The sequence below is a fragment of the Thunnus albacares genome, chromosome 12, assembly GCF_914725855.1.
Source record: "Thunnus albacares chromosome 12, fThuAlb1.1, whole genome shotgun sequence".
NCBI classification, from domain to species: Eukaryota; Metazoa; Chordata; class Actinopteri; order Scombriformes; family Scombridae; genus Thunnus; species Thunnus albacares.
The window spans coordinates 5,911,837-5,930,731 of NC_058117.1; the positions used below are offsets into that span (position 1 = coordinate 5,911,837).

The 18,895-nt window shown below is 39.2% G+C and overlaps 1 protein-coding gene across 14 annotated transcripts in view; it reads right to left on the minus strand.

The window, feature by feature from the left end:
- The window catches only part of ctnnd2b (catenin (cadherin-associated protein), delta 2b), a 181,270-nt gene that overhangs the window by 106,900 nt on the left and 55,475 nt on the right, over nt 1–18,895 (minus strand). For 12 of the 14 annotated variants that reach the window (XM_044368518.1, XM_044368512.1, XM_044368517.1 and 9 more), the window contains exon 3: nt 7,885–7,997. In XM_044368518.1, coding sequence (XP_044224453.1) covers nt 7,885–7,997 — 113 coding nt within the window. Of the gene's footprint in view, nt 1–7,884; nt 7,998–11,260; nt 11,401–11,700; nt 12,006–18,895 lie in introns of those variants that run through there. The other 2 variants (XM_044368514.1, XM_044368515.1) reach the window with 2 other exon arrangements.

An 18,895-nucleotide genomic window follows, 5' to 3' on the forward strand; every position in this document is an offset into this window, starting at 1 on the left:
AAAAATTTTTTAGGTATTATTTAGTAGTAGTAGTAGTTTTGGCCGTCATTCCTAGCTGTTGTAATATTTCATTCATCAGCCTCATTCCTGAGATCTGTGGATGCTGCAGTAAAATGGTGAGTAAAATCACCTATCATAACTGATAGGAATGAGACTCAGGTTGTAAGTACAGTAAACACTTTTTTTTTGCCTGACAGCCTGACATTGGCTCTTGATGTTCACTGACAGTTGCAAATATGTGTTACATGGAGGTATAATACATTCTTCAGATTGCCTCAGTGGGGAAACCTTTTTCCTTCAAAGGACTATTAGGGACCTTCCTTTCAGAAGAGTTTTTCAATGTAATAAAAACAAGTTCTCGGTACAGCTGCAGCCCTCTGCAAACATCTCTGTCAGTGTATGTGTGCAGAAGAGAAGCACAGAGAGAGCCACAGTGCTGTGAGTCTAAGCTGGCAGCCAAGCGCCCTGACAGCTTCTGGGTAATGGGCACTCGCTGGGTTCGCTAGATGGGTCGCATTTTCTCGCCAGACGAGCGGTGGTGGGTCTCGCTGGGTGTTGCGGTTACAGCCAATGCTTATCCACATGCTCATACATACTTTATACACGCATACACACACTCACCGCTCAGCAGCCACACAAGCACACAGCCATGCACCCGATTACCAGACAAATGTCGCAAATATGCACAGCCAAAAGGGCAGTGGCTATTCCTTTGCTAGGACAGTGGAGTGGCTGCTATGGTGCCACCAGAGCTCAGATATCTGTATCTACTGTGTGTGTACACACTGTCAGAGGTCCACTCAGATGACTGGATAAGGGGCCTGTAGTCAGGGAACAGGTAAACAGCAGACTGAGGGAGGTACTCAAACAAAAAACACAGAGAAAGATACTAGTCTTGTTTTCTTCCCAGTTATATCTTAGGGATCAAAATTGAGGACAAGTTACTGTGTTACTTTTAATTTCTGATTCAGAGCAGGGCTGAGAGTCAATCACATTCTCTCCTCATATCAATCACTCCAGGGTTGGTTTAAAAATGCACCAAAACTGTGCTCAGTAAGGCCTTGGTCTGATTGGTGACTGTGCTTTGATTTGTCCAACCAAACCAAACAGAAAGTGCTCCAGGCCAGTGCTCCGGCATCCTGACCCTGTCAGAGAGTTGGCAACGTGAGGAGGAGTCAGATAAAGATGAAGAGAGAAATGACAACAGACAGAGCTATACAAATGTGAAGACAACAGAGAATGATTATTAAGATAGCAGAATAGAAAAGTGGAAGGAAGGGAAACAGAATAAGAAAAGGAGCAGAAGAGGACCAGAGGGGGAAGCTCACCCTAAGGCACAAAATCTGTTTCTGTAACTATTAAATTATGATAGTGATAGCTGTCAAGAAGAAAACTGGGTCAGCACTGGAATAAGCCATTTTACCTACTTAATTTCCTGAATGTGCATGTTATTGAATATGTGAAACACTTGTTGCATATGTTAGACTGTCAATGAAATATTGAGCACAATGTGGTTATTAATATTGAGTACAGCTACTCAACTATCTCCTACTCAGCTATTAAGAGGATGTGGTTTGGAACTGAGGTTAAGTGACAAATACAACAGAATAGTGCTTCAATGGGTAATACTGTCATGTACAACACAACTGTAATCACGGTAATTCAGCGCTTCCTCTGCTCTCTCTCCCCTCTTAATCACTTGCAACCTTGACATATGAGATGGAATGGTCCTTTAACTGACATAGGCAAAACATGTCACGCGCTTCTCTCCACAGACAAAAACATTGTCTCACTGTGACTGATAGAGCAACACACCGATGCACACACACAGTCACACAGTGGATTTGTGCTTTTTGAAGTGGTAAAGCAGCAGCATATGCCGTGGCAGACACTGTGACCTGTGGTGACTGATTAAGACTGGAAACAAAGGCAGAGCTGAAGAACTCATTAGCACCTCTGAAAGTCTTTATCTTCCACAACACAACAGGAGCAGATTCGTGAACTGCCAGCACCCCCACAGCCACACGGCAGCACTTTAAACTCATTCATAATTCAACTTTTAACCTGACTGGAGACAAATTTCCATTATTTAAGGGGGGGTTATTGTTTGCTTTCAATTGAGATGTCAAATTCAAATTTTACAGACAAAGAGAGTCAACTTCTAAGGACTTCTAACTTAAAACCATTGGAAACTTTAGTGCATGACTGAGAGCAAACTCAGAAGTTTTGGCAATGTTAGTGGCGTGGCTCTAGGGATGGCAATGTCAGTCTGACAGTCGCTCCACTACTTTGGTCTGGACTGAAACATCTCGACTACTGAATGGATAGGTTGTCATGAAATTTTGTACAATTGTTAACTATTATTTTGTGACTGCTGGTCCCCAAAGAATGGATCCTACTGACTTTGTTGATCCTATGACTTTTCTTGTAGCACCACAATGAGGTAGATATTTGTGGGTTTAGAGTGATATCTTGGGTACTATCTAATAATATATAATAAACTTTTTTTCCTGAATCATGTTTTTTCCTCATGGTCCTGTAATGAATTTTACAAGGCCAGGGACTTGTCCTAAGCCTGGGTACTTCTGCTCTAGAGTATAAATTGTAACGACTTTGGTCATCTTCTGACTTTTCCTGTAGTGCCACCAGCAGGTCAGAGTTTTCATTTATCCAGTGAAAAAATATTGATAATTGATGATTTTGATGATCTCCTGACTTTTGAGATTGAAATTTTTCATTTTTAGTCAAATATCTCAACAACTGAATTACCCTGACATTTGGTAGAGATATTCTTGGTTCCCAAAGGCTGAATTGTAAAAACTTTAATCTCCTGACTTCATCTCATTTGTCCAAATACAGCCTCACATAGCTGCTGGCGTGGCTATAGACTCTTGGCTATAGACTATTTTCTCACCTACCCTTATTTTTCAACTTTCCAATGAAGTTAATACAGAACAAGCTCATGATAGTACACCCTGAACAGAATGAATCACTCCCATCCTCCTCTGTTTTGCTACTTTCTTTATAGCTTAGCTATCAGTCAAGTTTTCTGAAAACCCCACATAGCCATTGTATTGTCCCTGGTCATAACACCACCAGTTATATTATATCTTATGTGCCTCAGTCTATGAACCTGTGGTTTGTCTGGGGGTAGAAACTAGAGCTGCTCCTTTGGGAAAGACAATAAGGCTGCATGTGAAGGATTTTTCAAAGAAAGAGTAATACAGCTTTCTACTGTAGCTAGAGCAGTTCCAGATTTTATTATATCATAAAATGATATAATTACAGGTTACACAAGCAAATCTTAACTGTCATAAGATAGAAATATTCATCAAATGGACTTTGGAGAGAGAGCTGATTGAGTGGATCAGTCTTGACCTTTTTACAAAAATAAAATCTTAACAGAAGATCATTTCCTAATTTAAAAGAAAATGCTAGAAAGTTCTTTCTTTCTTTGCTTTTTTTTTTTCTTTTTTTTTGGTCAAACTACTTCTAAGCTACTGTTTCTAAACTAAAGAATGAAATTTCACTCTTAATTAACATACCTTCCCCATGAAAGTAAAAGTGGCTGTACTGCACTGTATAGCCTACTATATACTACTACATTTGTATGGGTTCCCATTTAGTGTGTTTCATTGATAGCTAACCATAAATGGAGGTTTTCAATATAGAAAATGATATAAATATATAATACTAAAATATTTTAAATAATATAAAATATTTTTTTTAGAAATTATTTTGTAGGCTGTGGGACACTGGCCTCACATTAAAAAAAAAACTTGTTCATGATAGACAATGAAAGCTCTAGTTAGCTAAAATGACACATGGTCAAAATAATTACAAAGTAATTCAAAGAAATTTGAGAAATGGGGGAACACCAATAAATCAGTGGTGAGAAATGACCCTACAAACACCTACAGTGTCCCAGGCAGCATGGATTTAGAACAGGGTGAGCAAAATAACAACAACAATCATCTAACAAAACTTTCTAAAGAAGAAACCAAATTACTTAAAAAAAAAAATGCATTGAGGCTACTAATGTATGTTATGCTAACCCAGCTAAACAAAGACAGTTGAAAAGAAAGAAAAGAAGAAATTCATTATAAATCAAAAAGACAAAAGGAATCAACTCAGAACAATGCAACACTGAATTTACTTTTACTCCCAACAAGCTACTGAAAATATTAATCCCCTTGTTTAATTGCTGTGCAGTGTCAATACATCTCAGTAGAATTCTACCAAGATAAATTCCTGTACATGTATTGTAGCTGCTGGTTAAATGTTGCCCCTTCTGTTCGCCAAGACAAGCAGTAATGAATAAAACTATTCAGAACAGCAACAATACTAATGTTTCAGAGGTAATTGAACAATAAATCCTACATGCTTTAGGCACTACAAACCTCCAGCATATTGCCTTGGTGGACTTGTGTGTTTTGCCAAACCATTTGTCCATTTGGTAATTACCTACAAGTCAAACAAAGTGGATGGCTTATAAAAAGCAGTGGAAGACAGTGTAATCCACAAGACGCTCGGCTCCTCACTAAATAATAAACCCATCTAATCAAGTTAGAAAGATGGCAGCCTTTATCCCATCTGTGTGCAGCTGGGTGATGAAGTGGAAGACGTGTTTTTCTTTTTTTGGACTCCACACCTCTTCCATCTCCCATGTTGCTGCTGTTTTAAATGGAGGTCCTCTGTACAGTCCTGTGACAGCGTTGACGAGCTAAATGCATGCACCGGTTAATTAGACTCGTGAATGAATCGGTTTTTAGACCGTCTTCCCGCTCTTTGTTGGTCCACCCCTCAAATTGAAATGAGAATCACAATGGCGGCAGATGAGTAATTAGTTTGAGACGGATGGAATCCCCATTCGCTTAACAAAATCAAAAAGGAGAAAAGATGATGGATTGTGTGTGTCTACTTGTGTGTGTATGTGTGTGTGTGTGTGTGTGTGTGTGGGAGAGAGAGAGAGAGAGAGAAATGGAGACGGAGGCTTAATCGTGTTACATTGTCATGAGAGGCAAGCTAAGTGCATTACCATCATTGTGTCAGGAGGGCTGTTTTCACATTGGGACTAGTATGGAATGTGTGGAATATGTTCTTTGGGATGAGAGCAGAGACGAGGCTTGGGTCCAAACTCAATCTGCAGCAGATAATATGACAGCCTCTTCACATTGTGTAAAGTTTACTTCCCCTCACCAAAAAAAAAAAAGAAGGTCCTGAACAGCACAATGGACTGCAGCGATCGCTGTGCAATCGTTTGATTCTTTGTGAAAAAGCAATTGCTTTTTTCTAATGGACAACAAATAGCATGTTATGTTTACAAAGTGGAGGATTTGTTTGTGCTATTAGACCTGAGCCAAAATTCATTTAAACTACGAAAAGCAGCTGCTTTGATCAGCCTGGAGAGTAATATACTGGCTGAGTTGAAACAATGATGGCATCATTTTGCTCTCTATTGCTGCAACAAAAACTTACTCTGGAATATATTCTCCCAATCGATGATCATAAAACGAAGAACGGGGAAGTACAAATACGTAGATTTTTACAGCTTTAAGTATAAAATCTTTGGCTGTAACACTCTGATACACATTTACAAATATCCATATTAAAGCATTATTTACATGACTCATCAGCTCTAGATTAACACTCTTAAAATAAATAAATAAAAATGTCAATCTGACATCAGATTTCTTTAAAGTTCAAATCCTCTCTGAGCAAAGGGATCCATTCCTCAGGCACCTCTGAGCTTTAAGGTGTCGTTAATGTGCGGTTAAGAGCTTCAAGATGGCAACTTGATCCCTGCAATAAACTTTACTAGTGAGTTTTTTTTTACAGATCTATATCCTTTCTCGAGGCGCATTATGCACACGCAATTAGGTTTCATTGGAGGTCTCAAGCTGGCGTCCTGCAAATTATACTTTTCTCAAACAGACGCTGGACTGAGCATCACCTGGTGTCTTATTAAGTGAATGTGTGTTTTGCTAAAGTGCAGGCCCTTCTCTAAAAAGCACCACATGTATTTGGATTTCTTACCAATAAATACCACATCATCCATTGTAACCTAACTGCTTCATGCCCTCTATTCTGCATGTGTCCATTTTGAAGAGCGAGAAAGGGAATAATAAAAGCAAGTCTGATAACAGCTAATACGTGTTCTTACAATGAGGTCAGCCAAAGTGAACATAATTACTGGAATGAAGATGTGTAAAAACTTGATGAGTAAAAACCTACTTTTGTATTGTAAAATACTGAAAAATTGGTCTGAACAGTTCTTAGGAGGTAAAGCTAAACTCTCATTGGTAGAGTTTGATTCTAGTGAGTGTGGTAAATGAGCTCTAAATAAAAATATAAATGGTAAATGTCGTTTTTTAAAATTAACTTATGACCATCAATTATGTCACAAGGTCCCGATCCCAGTTAGCTAACCTGTGGTGTTAGTTATCGGCTAGCTTTGCTTACAGTCTTTTAAAGCTGCGCTTATCAATATTTCTATATTACTTATTGATCAAATGAGTACTTGTAATGTGAAAGGGGACTCTCGCAGTGACCTACAGTGAATGATCACCAGACTCTGTAGTTCCCCTCAGCTCTACAGAGCGTTTTAGTGTCTTTCAGCGAGTTATTTTGGTTTTACAACCAGTAACGTTACTGTTTTGATTCAGTCTCACTGCTGTCATCAACCTTGTTTTCAGCCAGTAGTCACCTGTTTTCAGGGGAAAAGCTCTGATAAACTGACATTGCTGCCCAATGTCTGCTGAAAGTGTAACTAGGCAACTGCTTGCTAACGTAACAACTTGATTAGGTGATAATGTGTCAATGTCATGTTTACAGCTTGTTCTGCTGCCACTATGTGCCTGAAGAAATCTAATTCAATAAGACATTTACACTAACTAGCGAGCTATCTCTGTCTGAGAGATATATCTGTAGTATGAAAATATTATGAAAGTTCAGTTAGAGGCTGCTAGTCATTTTGACAATGATTTTCTTGGTCTTACAATTATGTCAGAAAATAACTGCAGTAATTATTTCTTAATGATTAAATACTACACCTGGCACCTTTGAATATATTAATTGCTTCATCTCAGGGTTGGGCGATGTGGACAAAATCAAATATCACAATATTTTGACCAAATACCTCAAAATCAATATTGTGACAATATTGTAGGGAGAGTAGATAAAGGCAAATAATAGCTAGAACAGCTAGAACAGTCTGGTGAGTTCAGGAAATCACATCACTTTACTGTAACGCAGCTTTTAAAACCAGGAAAAGACAACACTTATGCCATGTCATGATATTACGATATCCAAAATCTAGTCTCATATCACGATATCAATATAATATCAATATATTGCCCAGCCCTACCTCAGCTTTAGGTTTTCAAACACAGCTTTGAGAAATGAGAAGTAAACAGATATCGGTGGATCATATTACAATTCTGGTAAAGCTGGCAAAGGGAAAACAAGAGCTAATTATTGCTTCTATTCTTATTTGACGGCCTTTTGTAATGTGTTTATTGTGGAAATATATGCTAAATAGTATAAATACATGTTGCAGCTCCATAAAGTAACTCCCGCAGCAAGTGTGTGGGTATAGGAGAAGGAATAAGGTCTGGCGCGCTAGAGGAATACAGCAACATCGCTCTCTGTAAGTTTCAAAGCAAAACAACAGCGTTTCCCAACTGTGATTTTAATCACACAGATGAATTTTGGACACAAATCAAGCAGTGTGCCTTTAATCTGACCAGCTGTAAAGCCAGTCACCTGCAAGAGCACAGCTGACACACACAGGTAGAGCGCACAGAAGAGAATCTGACGGGTGTGAGACGAACACACACACACACACACACACACACACACACACACACACACACACACACACACCTGATGCTAGTCATGCTTCCAGTTTCAGAGCCAAGCTTGCATCTCTCCAGCTGACTGGCAACAATCTGTCGTTCGGCTTCCAGCTCCCTGGTCAGACGTTCAAACTGCAACTCCTGGAGAGAGAGAGAGAGAGAGAGAGAGAGAGAGAGAGAGAGAGAGAGAGAGAGAGAGAGAGAGAGAGAACATGTCAGAACAATCTGTGTATTTATTTACTGTCACATTTACAGTCATCCTGAACATTATTTTGGTTCCGTTTGTCTCAGACACATTTTTAATTGTTGTGAAATTGTCTTTGCAGTGTGTAGTGGGAAAACAGTTCAGATATCACTGTGTCTGACAGTTTCACACCACTAGATATTCACTGGAAAGAGTTTGATATGTCATAAAAACTGTGACACCAAACTAAAGCCATCACAAACGTCACATTTTTTACTCTGTCACTAGGAAACTAACGGTATAGATACAGTGGGTTTTAGGGGAATAAGAATCTTGATATATATTTTTTTTTTACATGAAGTGTCAGGTTCAGATGAAAGCATTACTCTAATGTTTGCCTGACAAATCATCTATACACTGAGACTGTATGGATTTGTATCCTGCTGTTATCATGCGGTGGCTGATAGGAAGGAAGGGAGAGAAAAGGGAACGTCAATCCCATCTGTAGAAGCACACTTCTGGATGTTCACTTGAGTAGTATAGCCAGAAACACTGTGATGGGTGAGTCTTGCACAGGGATAACCTGAAACAATCCTCGATGCAAATCATCAGTTTTGTCCTATTAAATCATATATAAAATATTGCTTTTAAGATAACAGGTTTGACTTCATTAAAGCTGTTGTTACCTGCTGACATCCTCTGAGCTAATACTTAATTTAATTATACATTTGTTTAATTTAAGGATAAGTTAACAATTTGTCTGTCTTAAAACAACAGCATAATATGTAAATTATACAATATGTAACATATATCCTAATATTTATATTAGTGTTCATTTGGCAACCTGACTGTTTCAGTTACTTACTGTTTAAGACGTATGTGAAAAATTGTGAGCCCGTCCTATAATTCATTTTTCAAATAGGTGGCAGTAGTCGTTAAGCTCATTAAGCATTGATAAACATACATAGTTTGGTGCTCTGTGGACAACATAATGTTTCATCTTGGACGTTCTGGCTGTTGAGAGTCATTAGAATAAATTCTAGGTGGATCCACAGGTATCAGTGGAAGTTAAGAGCTCTTAAATTCCTAAGGAGGTGTACACATTACAAAGTGACAATACTCCATTCTTGTGAATAATGTCTTTATGCTAAATTCATGCTGCTCAATGAGTGATGAATAACCACTAATTAGCTGGTGCACAAACAAACCCACAGCTGATTATAGTATTTGTGTTTGCTGCTGCGATCATTATAGCTGATTAAACATTACCGATTTTACCAATTTATGCAAAAACCCAAATTAATCCAAATTGGATTGCAGATTGTTTCAAATCACTGGAAGAACATACAGTGCCTATAAACCGGAGCGCTGGTTTTAAAATGATGATTTAGAGCTCAAAATTGCTTTCTGACAGTTTTCTGGTGGGTCTCCAGATAATAAAAGTGACAGAATTACAATAAATCTTGTCAGAACGGGTGATATAATCAATCAGTTTTCCCCAGGCGGCATTTGAATACAGAGGAGATGTTCTGAGCTCATCTAAAAGCTTTAAAGGTTCATAATAATGGACTTTCATATCGTTTCATTTAGCTTAATGGTCAATTGCTGATGCACGTCATAAAAATGACTCAAGACAGCGATTCTGTGTGTATCTTTGAAGTGACACAAGCACACACACAGTACATGTATTACATTATACTGTTTTTTTACTCATCTGCCATTTTTATAAGGGAAATAAGAAACTCTACAACATTTTCATCAACCCATTGAACTATATAACGCTCAAGCAATAAATGTGAATGACAAATGACTTGTTGTATATCAAACACTCAAAAGCTGTGGACTTTCCAGCCAACTTACATACATGTCATTAAAAGTGAATACAAAGTCAGACTGCTCTGTTTGCGCAGACACGGTCACATAAACAGCTCAACTTTATAATAGTTTTAACATTTACATTACCTTCAATAAATCATAGAAACGTACTGTTCCAAGTCAAATAAAAGAATATTCATTTTATTCACAGTGGTTACAATATGTATTTTCTGTCTGAGAATACTGACGGAGAGCAGAGTGCAGGTCCGTGGGATGATGCCTGAGGCAACTCCAGGCTTTCCACCATAATGACACAATTTGATTCTAATGAATCATTAATGTAATAACTTAACAAATCAAATTGCAAATTTCGCTGTAATTATGCTTCATCTTCTCTTCATTAATGGCAGCTGGACACACACACACACACACACACACACACACACACATACACACACATGTGCTCGTGTACATATGCACATGTGCATACACACTGGCATACATGCACGCTGCACAGACATAAACGCATTTCTATTCATTCTGCAGGTTGTGCGCACAGCTTACAGACACATATGAGAACAAACAGCTTCAAACATAAATTAAGACTTGCTGCTGTGATATTGAGTGCAGACAGACCTACAAACAACACAAGGGTCAATTGAAGTTTCCCATTGTTTCATGACACAGTGAAGTGCTTTTCCTAGCTGCCACATGTCATGTAGGGTATGCTGTGAAACAGTAAACGTAACTTCTGTGAGCAGTTGCAGAGGGGAAAATGTTGTGAATGCAGAGCAGTTTGTTAATGTTAATATGCTCACACACACACACACGCGCGCCGCTGTGAAGTCTTTCGAGTGTGAATACTGTTTAACAGTGGAAGGAACATGCAGACTCTTCTCTGTTTACACGACTTCATCATGATGACACAGACATGTTTACGCTGCACTGCAGATAAAAATATATCTGCTCAATTGAAATAATAAGAAAAAAATCACCTGGCTGCAATAACTGTGCTGAATCAGTCAAACCCACTGAGCTGATAATAAACTGTTTTTCAAATAAAAGCCATCTAATAAAACTGCTAACACCGTTTTTTTTAGCACTTTTCTTAAAATCTATCATCACAGTGTTGGTTGAAGTTTCAACACGGAGCCAAACATCTGCCAGAGGCACATGGGTGATTTTTTGGTGTCTATGATCTCATCACTTAAAAGGCAAATTTGACCACACAAACACAAATCAGCCACTTGCTCCAAAGATACTAGAAAGCTGTAAGAAATTCCATCACACAGAGTTAAGAAGCACCATTTTCAGTTTGCTACATTTCTTATTTACATCTCAAACGCCACTGCACCACCCTGCACCACCCTCATCAGCTGATGAAAACAAAGAAAAAACAACCTACTTCTCCACAGCAGATGAAGGAAAAGATGAAAAGCCTTTTCTTTTTTTTTTTTTGTTTGCTTGCTTGCTTGTTTGGCGCTCCTACAGCTGAGAGCAAAGACCTGCTGAGATGACTAACTAGCTGGATGGCGAGCCGTGAGAATTAAGGCTTTTTGAAAACATCCAAACAAAAGCAACGGCTCCCTCCTTTACCCCCCCCCCCCCACCCATCCCCTCCCGCCCCTCCGATCTCTGCTCCCTCCAATACAGGGCTGACAGAAAGACACCTGTTACTGCAGCAGCAGCAGCAGCAGACGGAGGAAGAGACCGAGACTATGATGGAATGTATTCTGGAAAAAGCTGGTGAAAACTATTTTTTAAAAAAAAGGGATGAAAGGGATATGAAGGCTCAGAGAGGGAAATAAAAGAAGAAGAGAAGAAAAGAAGCAGTGGCAGACATACCTTCACATGGACCATACTTCACAGAGAGGCACAAAACCACAGAATATCCCGCTTTTCTTTGCTCCCCTCTGGTCAAAAAGCGACAACAACACTCCCCTCTCCCTCCACCAAACACTCATCTGTCCTGGGTCAAGACACAGCGAGTGAGAGAGAGAGAAAGAGAGAGAGAGACAAAAAGATAGACATCGAGGGAGAGAGACTACAAGTGTCACTTGAGCTGACTGCAAGTCAGCCCCTCTCTCTCTCTCTCTGTTTCTGTCTATGTCTCTCTCTCTCTCGCTCCCTCCTCGGGGGCTGTGGAACACACACACACGCACACACACACACACACACACACACACACACACACACACAGACGGTGTTCACTGAGGCACAAAGGTCCCCATAGCAACGGAGCATTTAGAAGCCCTGTGGCATTATTTATGCAACGTTGCACCACAATGGGCCCTCCCACCGGCCGACCCTGCCAAAAAGCCCGCCGCTCGCCAGTCACTCTCTGCCTCTCTCTCTCTCTCTCTTTTTTCCTCTCTGACCAGACCATCTGCCCCCCCACCACCTCCTCCCCCTCCTCCCCCTCACCCACCTCCTCCCCCTTCCCAGCCACCATCACTGAAAAGCAAGGAGGGATTTTGGGAGAACAGAGAGACAAGAGAGACAGAAGATGGAAAGGGAACGAGATGGAGGGGAGGCGCACACACTTAAAGCAGACTCAATACCTACACACCAACACACACATATATGCATACCAACACACACTCACAGGCCTTATCCACAAGCTTACATACACACACACACACACACACACACACACACACACACACACACACACAGAATATGTTCTGCATCAGTGAAATTCTATGGGCTGAAACTGTATGTAAGGAGTGTATGGGGAAATAAAGGACATTAGTTGGAGTAACTTCAAGCACACACACAAACACACATACACTCCTAACCTACGCACAGCTGGGGCATATCAGGACGAGAGAGTTTTATTACACTTTATTATCTTATACTGTAGTAATAAACACAAATAATAAAAGTCCCAATGTCTTTTGTATTGTGCTGTAAGGACCCAGTCAGACCAGAGTTTATAACAGCAAAACTTCACCGTAACCACCATGATCAGTGGATTCATTCGTGAAGGCAATGCTATAAGTCAACACTAATCTTTCCTGTAGAGTTCAACTTTAGTGAGTTTTGACAAGAGAATTTGAGCCAATGACAAACTGTCTTGACACAGCTAACATTTGAGTGAATGGAGAGCCCAAGAGTCAAGCATCACCTGCCAGAGTATTCACCTTATTCTTTACCTGAACTTGTACACTTCTGCATTGCATCTTTTGGTAAACTGACTTATGTTTTAGAGGGGAAGTGTGATTATTTTGTTTAGCATTTTCAGCTTTATCACCCTTAACTTGCCAAAACAAAGTGGTTTTTGCGCCTAAACCTAACCAAACCTTAACCATAGCGTTGTCACACCATAAAACATGATTATTTTTTAACAAGAACATCAAAATACACTAAGATATTAAGGGCAAAAGATGACAGAGGTAGCCTAACCATAAACAATGGCAGTGCATCATTATTGGTTATCAGACATCTGACAAAACAGACTTGTTATATATTATTGAGGTCTTCTACTAAATTCAGTGTCATGTTTCACTCAGTCGAACTCCAATTTAATGAATCAGCAGTTATAAAAATGTGTAAACTGCATCATTAAGGCAGACGAGCATTATCTGGGAAACACTCCAGAGTGTGCATTTTCTTTTGGAGCAATAGGCAGTCTTCTTATTCAGCGGGGAACAAGTAAGTCTGCTTTATTATTGTCTATTCATTTACCCTTAGCTAACTAGCTAACACCAGAAGTGCCTCTTTTTGGTCCTGTAAAGATGAATGCTACCTCAAATGGAATAATAATGCTAATATAATAGTAATAATCATATAAAATATAATTTAATATTAATTTAAAATGTCTTCATATTTGATTTCAGGCCCTTTTCGCATTTCACTCTCTTAGTCACTCTTGACTGATGGATGTGGTACTGTAAAACCATCTCATTCATTGTTGACAACACCATCAGCTAGCAAACTATGCTAGCTCTAAACCAGAAGAACAAATACAACTGCGTTTGAACCGGAAGAGAAAAAATGGGTGGGGCAGCATAACGTGAATAAACTGCTCCACACACTGTTTTTGTCCAGTTAGCGATTTAACTGTCAGTTAGCAAGCCAGCTAGTTCGGAGTGCTATGGTGGCGTGTCTCCAACTATATAACATGTTGCCAGTTACTGTAACTTGCCAGCTACAGTAGTTTGCCAACTAGCCCCCATGACAGCACAGAATTATATTTAATTGGCACTTTACATTCTGCCTAACAAGTCTTATAGTAAAATTAAATGTCATATTCTTTCAAATTTTTGTGTATTTTCTGAATTCGCACCTCAAAACATGGAAATAGACGTCTGCTGTTGTGCTATGCTCAAACAAAGTGAATCATCAAACAAATAAGCACGAGTGGGGCTTCACATAAAAACAATCTCTTACCCAGATGCAATCTGACTGGAGATCTGAACCCATGGCTTCCCAACAGGTGCCAGTCTCATCCTCAAGTACCAAGAATCTCTGAGAAGATTTCTTCAGCTCCCAGCTACACAATCTACAATCTGTGTCTCTCTTTGTCTTTGTTTCCCTTTATCTGACTTGTCCACCTCCCCTCTCCCTGGATGGAATAGTCGGACTAAGCCAATCATGACTTCCCAGCAAATAGATGCTGCGCATGCAAAGTTCCAGCTTCCAGTCATTTCTTTATTCAAATTTGGATTGGCTCAGTTTACATGGCTGTTTGGCTTATGGCTGACTGACCACAGGTTTAATCACAAAGATAAGTGGGCCATCAGCAGAGCATCTGGCTTAAACTAGATGGATCAGCTTGATCATCTCAACATTCAGTCTCAGAGCAAGGGATGTGAATACACAGCATCTCTATGTCTGTTTGTATGAGCTTCTGGTCAGGACCTGTTGAGCTTCAGCCATTTGGATTTCAGAAGGATGATACTGTATATAATGGAATGCAGATGCCAGATATTATATATTCATACAGTACCAGTCAAAAGTTTGAATAAGTCCAAACTTTTGACTGGTGCTGTACATCGATGTTCATGAATAAAACAGAGTTAAAGGAGCATTCCAGTGTTTGTGTTTGTAAGTTTTATCTCATTAACAACAAATCATAAAGACTCAACATTTTCAATCTGATCATTTTCAAATGCAAACTACTTTCTACTGTTCCAAACTACCATTGATTTCCATAAGGTATAAAAATCAATTATCAAACTCTTGAAACTTGCTTATGTTGTGTAATCCATCACAATGAACATAGAGTCGGCATTTATTTTTGCCCTGCTACATTATTTTTATGTTGTAATGCAGCTTAATATATACTCCAGCAAATTTAGTGTTGCACTTCTATAAAGTTGGTCTACACAGATTTAAAATATAAAATCGAAGCAGCAGAGGCCTTTTATTCTGTATGAGTCAAGTTCTGAAAACAATCCTTCTCCATCCAATCCATAAATCTCAATCCATAATTCATCCTAACAGTGGCAAAATTGGGTGGATTTTTACTTTCCAGTAGATTGATTTGATAAGTCAGTACGGCATTGCCTCACGAAAAGTAACTCTGACAAAACTTTATCCACACCACATGTTCATGATTGACACAACTCAAGCAAGTTTCCAGAGTCTGCTACATAATTTTAAAACTTACCAGAAATGAGTGGAAACCAATGGAAGTGATTTGTAATAAATGGGCTAATAAATGTACAACCACTGATATGGTCTTTTAAGGGCTTACAACAGATATCTGAAGATAGAGTACTGATCATCTATAACATCATGCCCAATGAAAAGACACAATCAGTGGTTGAGTGCGCTGGTCTACGTGTATGTGTGGGTAATCATAGTTTGATAAGCAGTTAAGTGAAAAGGACAACAATTAACTATGTCTTAATGAGCAGGTTCTACAATCAAGTGCTTGTCAACTGATTTCATTACTAAGGATTCAGCTCCAGTCAGAGCTTATTAATGGAGACTGAAGGAAGACGGATAGAGAGTTAGTCTGCAGCCACTAGCTTTCGGGAACAGGCTGGCCCCTGAAAACCCCATTAAAGCAATTAGTAAAGTAAAATAAATGACTGTAGGACAGTGGTGGGCTGCGTGGGGAGCAAAGTTTCCGTGTGTGTGTGTGTGTTCTAGCTGTAGCTGTCTCCCTCTCTTTCTCTTGTGTAAAGCAGTCTAATTGTGCCCCGTGGTGTCCGCCTGGCATTTAGTTGTTTCAGAAGAGAGCCTGTTCGATGAGAAAATGTCACGCTGGCTGTACAGCTAAGACCACTGCTGTCTGGAGCTATTGTTTTAGGCCGGAAAATTATTAGGTACATCCAGTTGGTAACAAAGTTGTCCCTGAGGCAAGTGAAACAAACCAATACGAGAAGGTGGCAGTGTGATAGAAAGATAGAGACTAGGGGAGCAAGGAGATAGAAGTGAAATGAGATAAAGGAGAAGAAAACTTCCGCTGACTGAAAAGCAGTGAGGGGGAAGACAGGTTCAAGGAGATTTAACACCCTTTGGATACAAAAACTGCTTAAATGTTCATCCCAAACCAGACAGATTTGTCTTGTTTTCCGATAACTCCGGGGTTTAATTCCTCCCCTCACCACAGTCTGGGTTTCCACCCCCTCCCCCTGTGTGACAGTGCTGAAACTGGTTTTAAGCACAAGGTTAACAAGATGAATTATGGGCAGCTGTAAAATATTCAGAGCCCAATGTCTTTGTTGATCTTATTGTGCTGAAAACTGTTTATTCAAATTGCAGGGCAAATGAAAACCTTGAGGGTGTTAAAGGCTCAAGGCCTTGACACACGAGGTAAATATCTGAAGGGTAAGAGTTCTCCAGACTTTTCTTGACATTGTTGCTTTAATCACATTGAAACACCTTGTGACCTTGTTATTTTTGTCTCAGTTTATTGCCTGTTGCTGCCAATTGACAAAAAAAAAATGTATCTGCAGGTGCTTTTTGGAGAAGAAGAAAAATGAGCAGGTCTATCAAATAAAGGGCAACTGTCCTGTGTGGAAATTGATTCACTGGATGGATTCAAGAACAAAACAAAGTACAATATTTGAAAGACTTGGACAAGATCACAACAGGGTTTTTGTAATCTTCTTTCCTCTCTGTACAATACTTGTGTTCCTGTGTACTTGTGAAATGCCATCAGTCACGACCCAAGTAGGGTTTTAGTTCAAAAGACTGCAACTACTAAAAAACAGTCCAAATGCCCTGAAGTGTTTTTGCTTTGGCAGGTTTTTTTGAGTATGTGTTGGGAGCTGACTTGTGTCAAGTCAATCCCTGCATGTACTGTATTTTGCATCAACCAGAGGTGATGGCAGAGGATCTGAGCCAGACTCATAACTCCTATTATGAATTATTGTGTCACAAAATCAAGGTTTGATATTTTTCTAAATTAACTTTGAAAATGTTTTAGAGTTCAAATAAGTTTTCAATGTAATAAAATAATACCTCCATTGTTTTCAGAGATGTGAGGACCAACTTCAACATCCATCGTCATCACCAGAAAGAACAGTCTTATCTCGGTCAACCCTTTGGTTATTTACCAGTGGCACTGATGTCACCGTAGCAGTTTAAATAGAAGATATAATAACTTTTGAAAGATAAACTTAGATCGCAAAGTCAAAATGGAATATTTATTTATAGTTAAATGGTAACTTGACAAATTTCATACATGAAGATCAGTTTACTCATCAGGAGGAGTGCCACTGGCGCCCCCTGGCTTAGAGGTTAAGATGCCGACCATGACCCACAATCTCCCTGTTTTGAGTCCAGCTAGGGACCTTTGTTGCATGTTGTTCCTCATCTCTTTCTCTTTCTCTTATTTCCTGTCATCTCTCTACCATAGCTCTCCAATAAAGACATAAAATGCCTGTCGAAAATAATTCAAAACAATTCATAAATATATATAAATTAAAATGAACAGATCCACTGGTATTTTGTAGACTGTAAATAAAAAGTGCAATAACAAGAAACTTCTTCTCTCTTCTTCTCACTGTCAATGCACTTCTGTTGTGCATTTGTTGTGACAGGCAGACAGACAGGGTTGTAGAGAGTCTGCCAAAGTCTTCATTAATTTAAAATTGTGTATTTGTCGATTTCAAAATGCTTAACCCTAACAAAACATGAAAATTATTAATGCCTGAATCTTTTTCAATGATGTCAAAGAAGTCAGTCTACCACAGTAGCTTTGCTTTGAACAAGGACAGTTATTAACATACACTTTCTCTTATGTAAGAAAAGCTTTTTACTCCAGACAATGTGATGAGAGAGATAACCAGGAGGAACTAGAGACAGACTACTGGTTAATAAATGTATTCTTGCTCTACACAGCATTTTAAACCTCTTATGGTCAATACTCATCTACCTACCCATCTACATGCTCTCTGCTCTGTTTTTGCAGTTTTGTGCACTGAGCTGATCCACTTGTATGATTGGCTGGCTGCAGAGCTGCTCCCACTTGTGATTGGTTGTTCAGCACCATGCTCCAATCGACATCCAGCAGGCCAGTTTAAATTTGTTAAGTGTGTTTTTGGAGGCTTGCCGGTTCAGTTTAGCTCTGCTTAAACCTTATTTAAAATGTTCATTTTTGTTGAGCATTTTCTATTATGTCAATGTTTATCTTCAAGTTAAGCTATCTTTAGACCTAGTTATGTAAAATAGTAATGATTTTGAGGAAGAACTCTGGAAATATTGTGTTAAGGATACAGAGTACAACTTTGGTATATGAGTGTTCTGTATCTGTGGAAGAGTCGGTTGGGAAACAAACAGTAAAAAATAAGACTGATAGAAAGACATGGTCACTAACGCATGAGTTAAAATCCTGGCCCACACTACGTTGCTGCATCAGTCTCTTTCTTCATTTCCCTGTAATTAAATAATCAACATCTTCCACTAGACTTAGGCTCATCAAATATAAAGTATGGTATCTTTTCCTTTGCAGTGTCAACCATCTGCTCAGCTCTCTGCATACTGTAACACACTGAGCTGAACTGTTTAAGTAAAGTCTGGAGTGCTGGACTCAACTCCTGAACTTACTAAAGCCTACACGCACACACGCGCGCACACACAC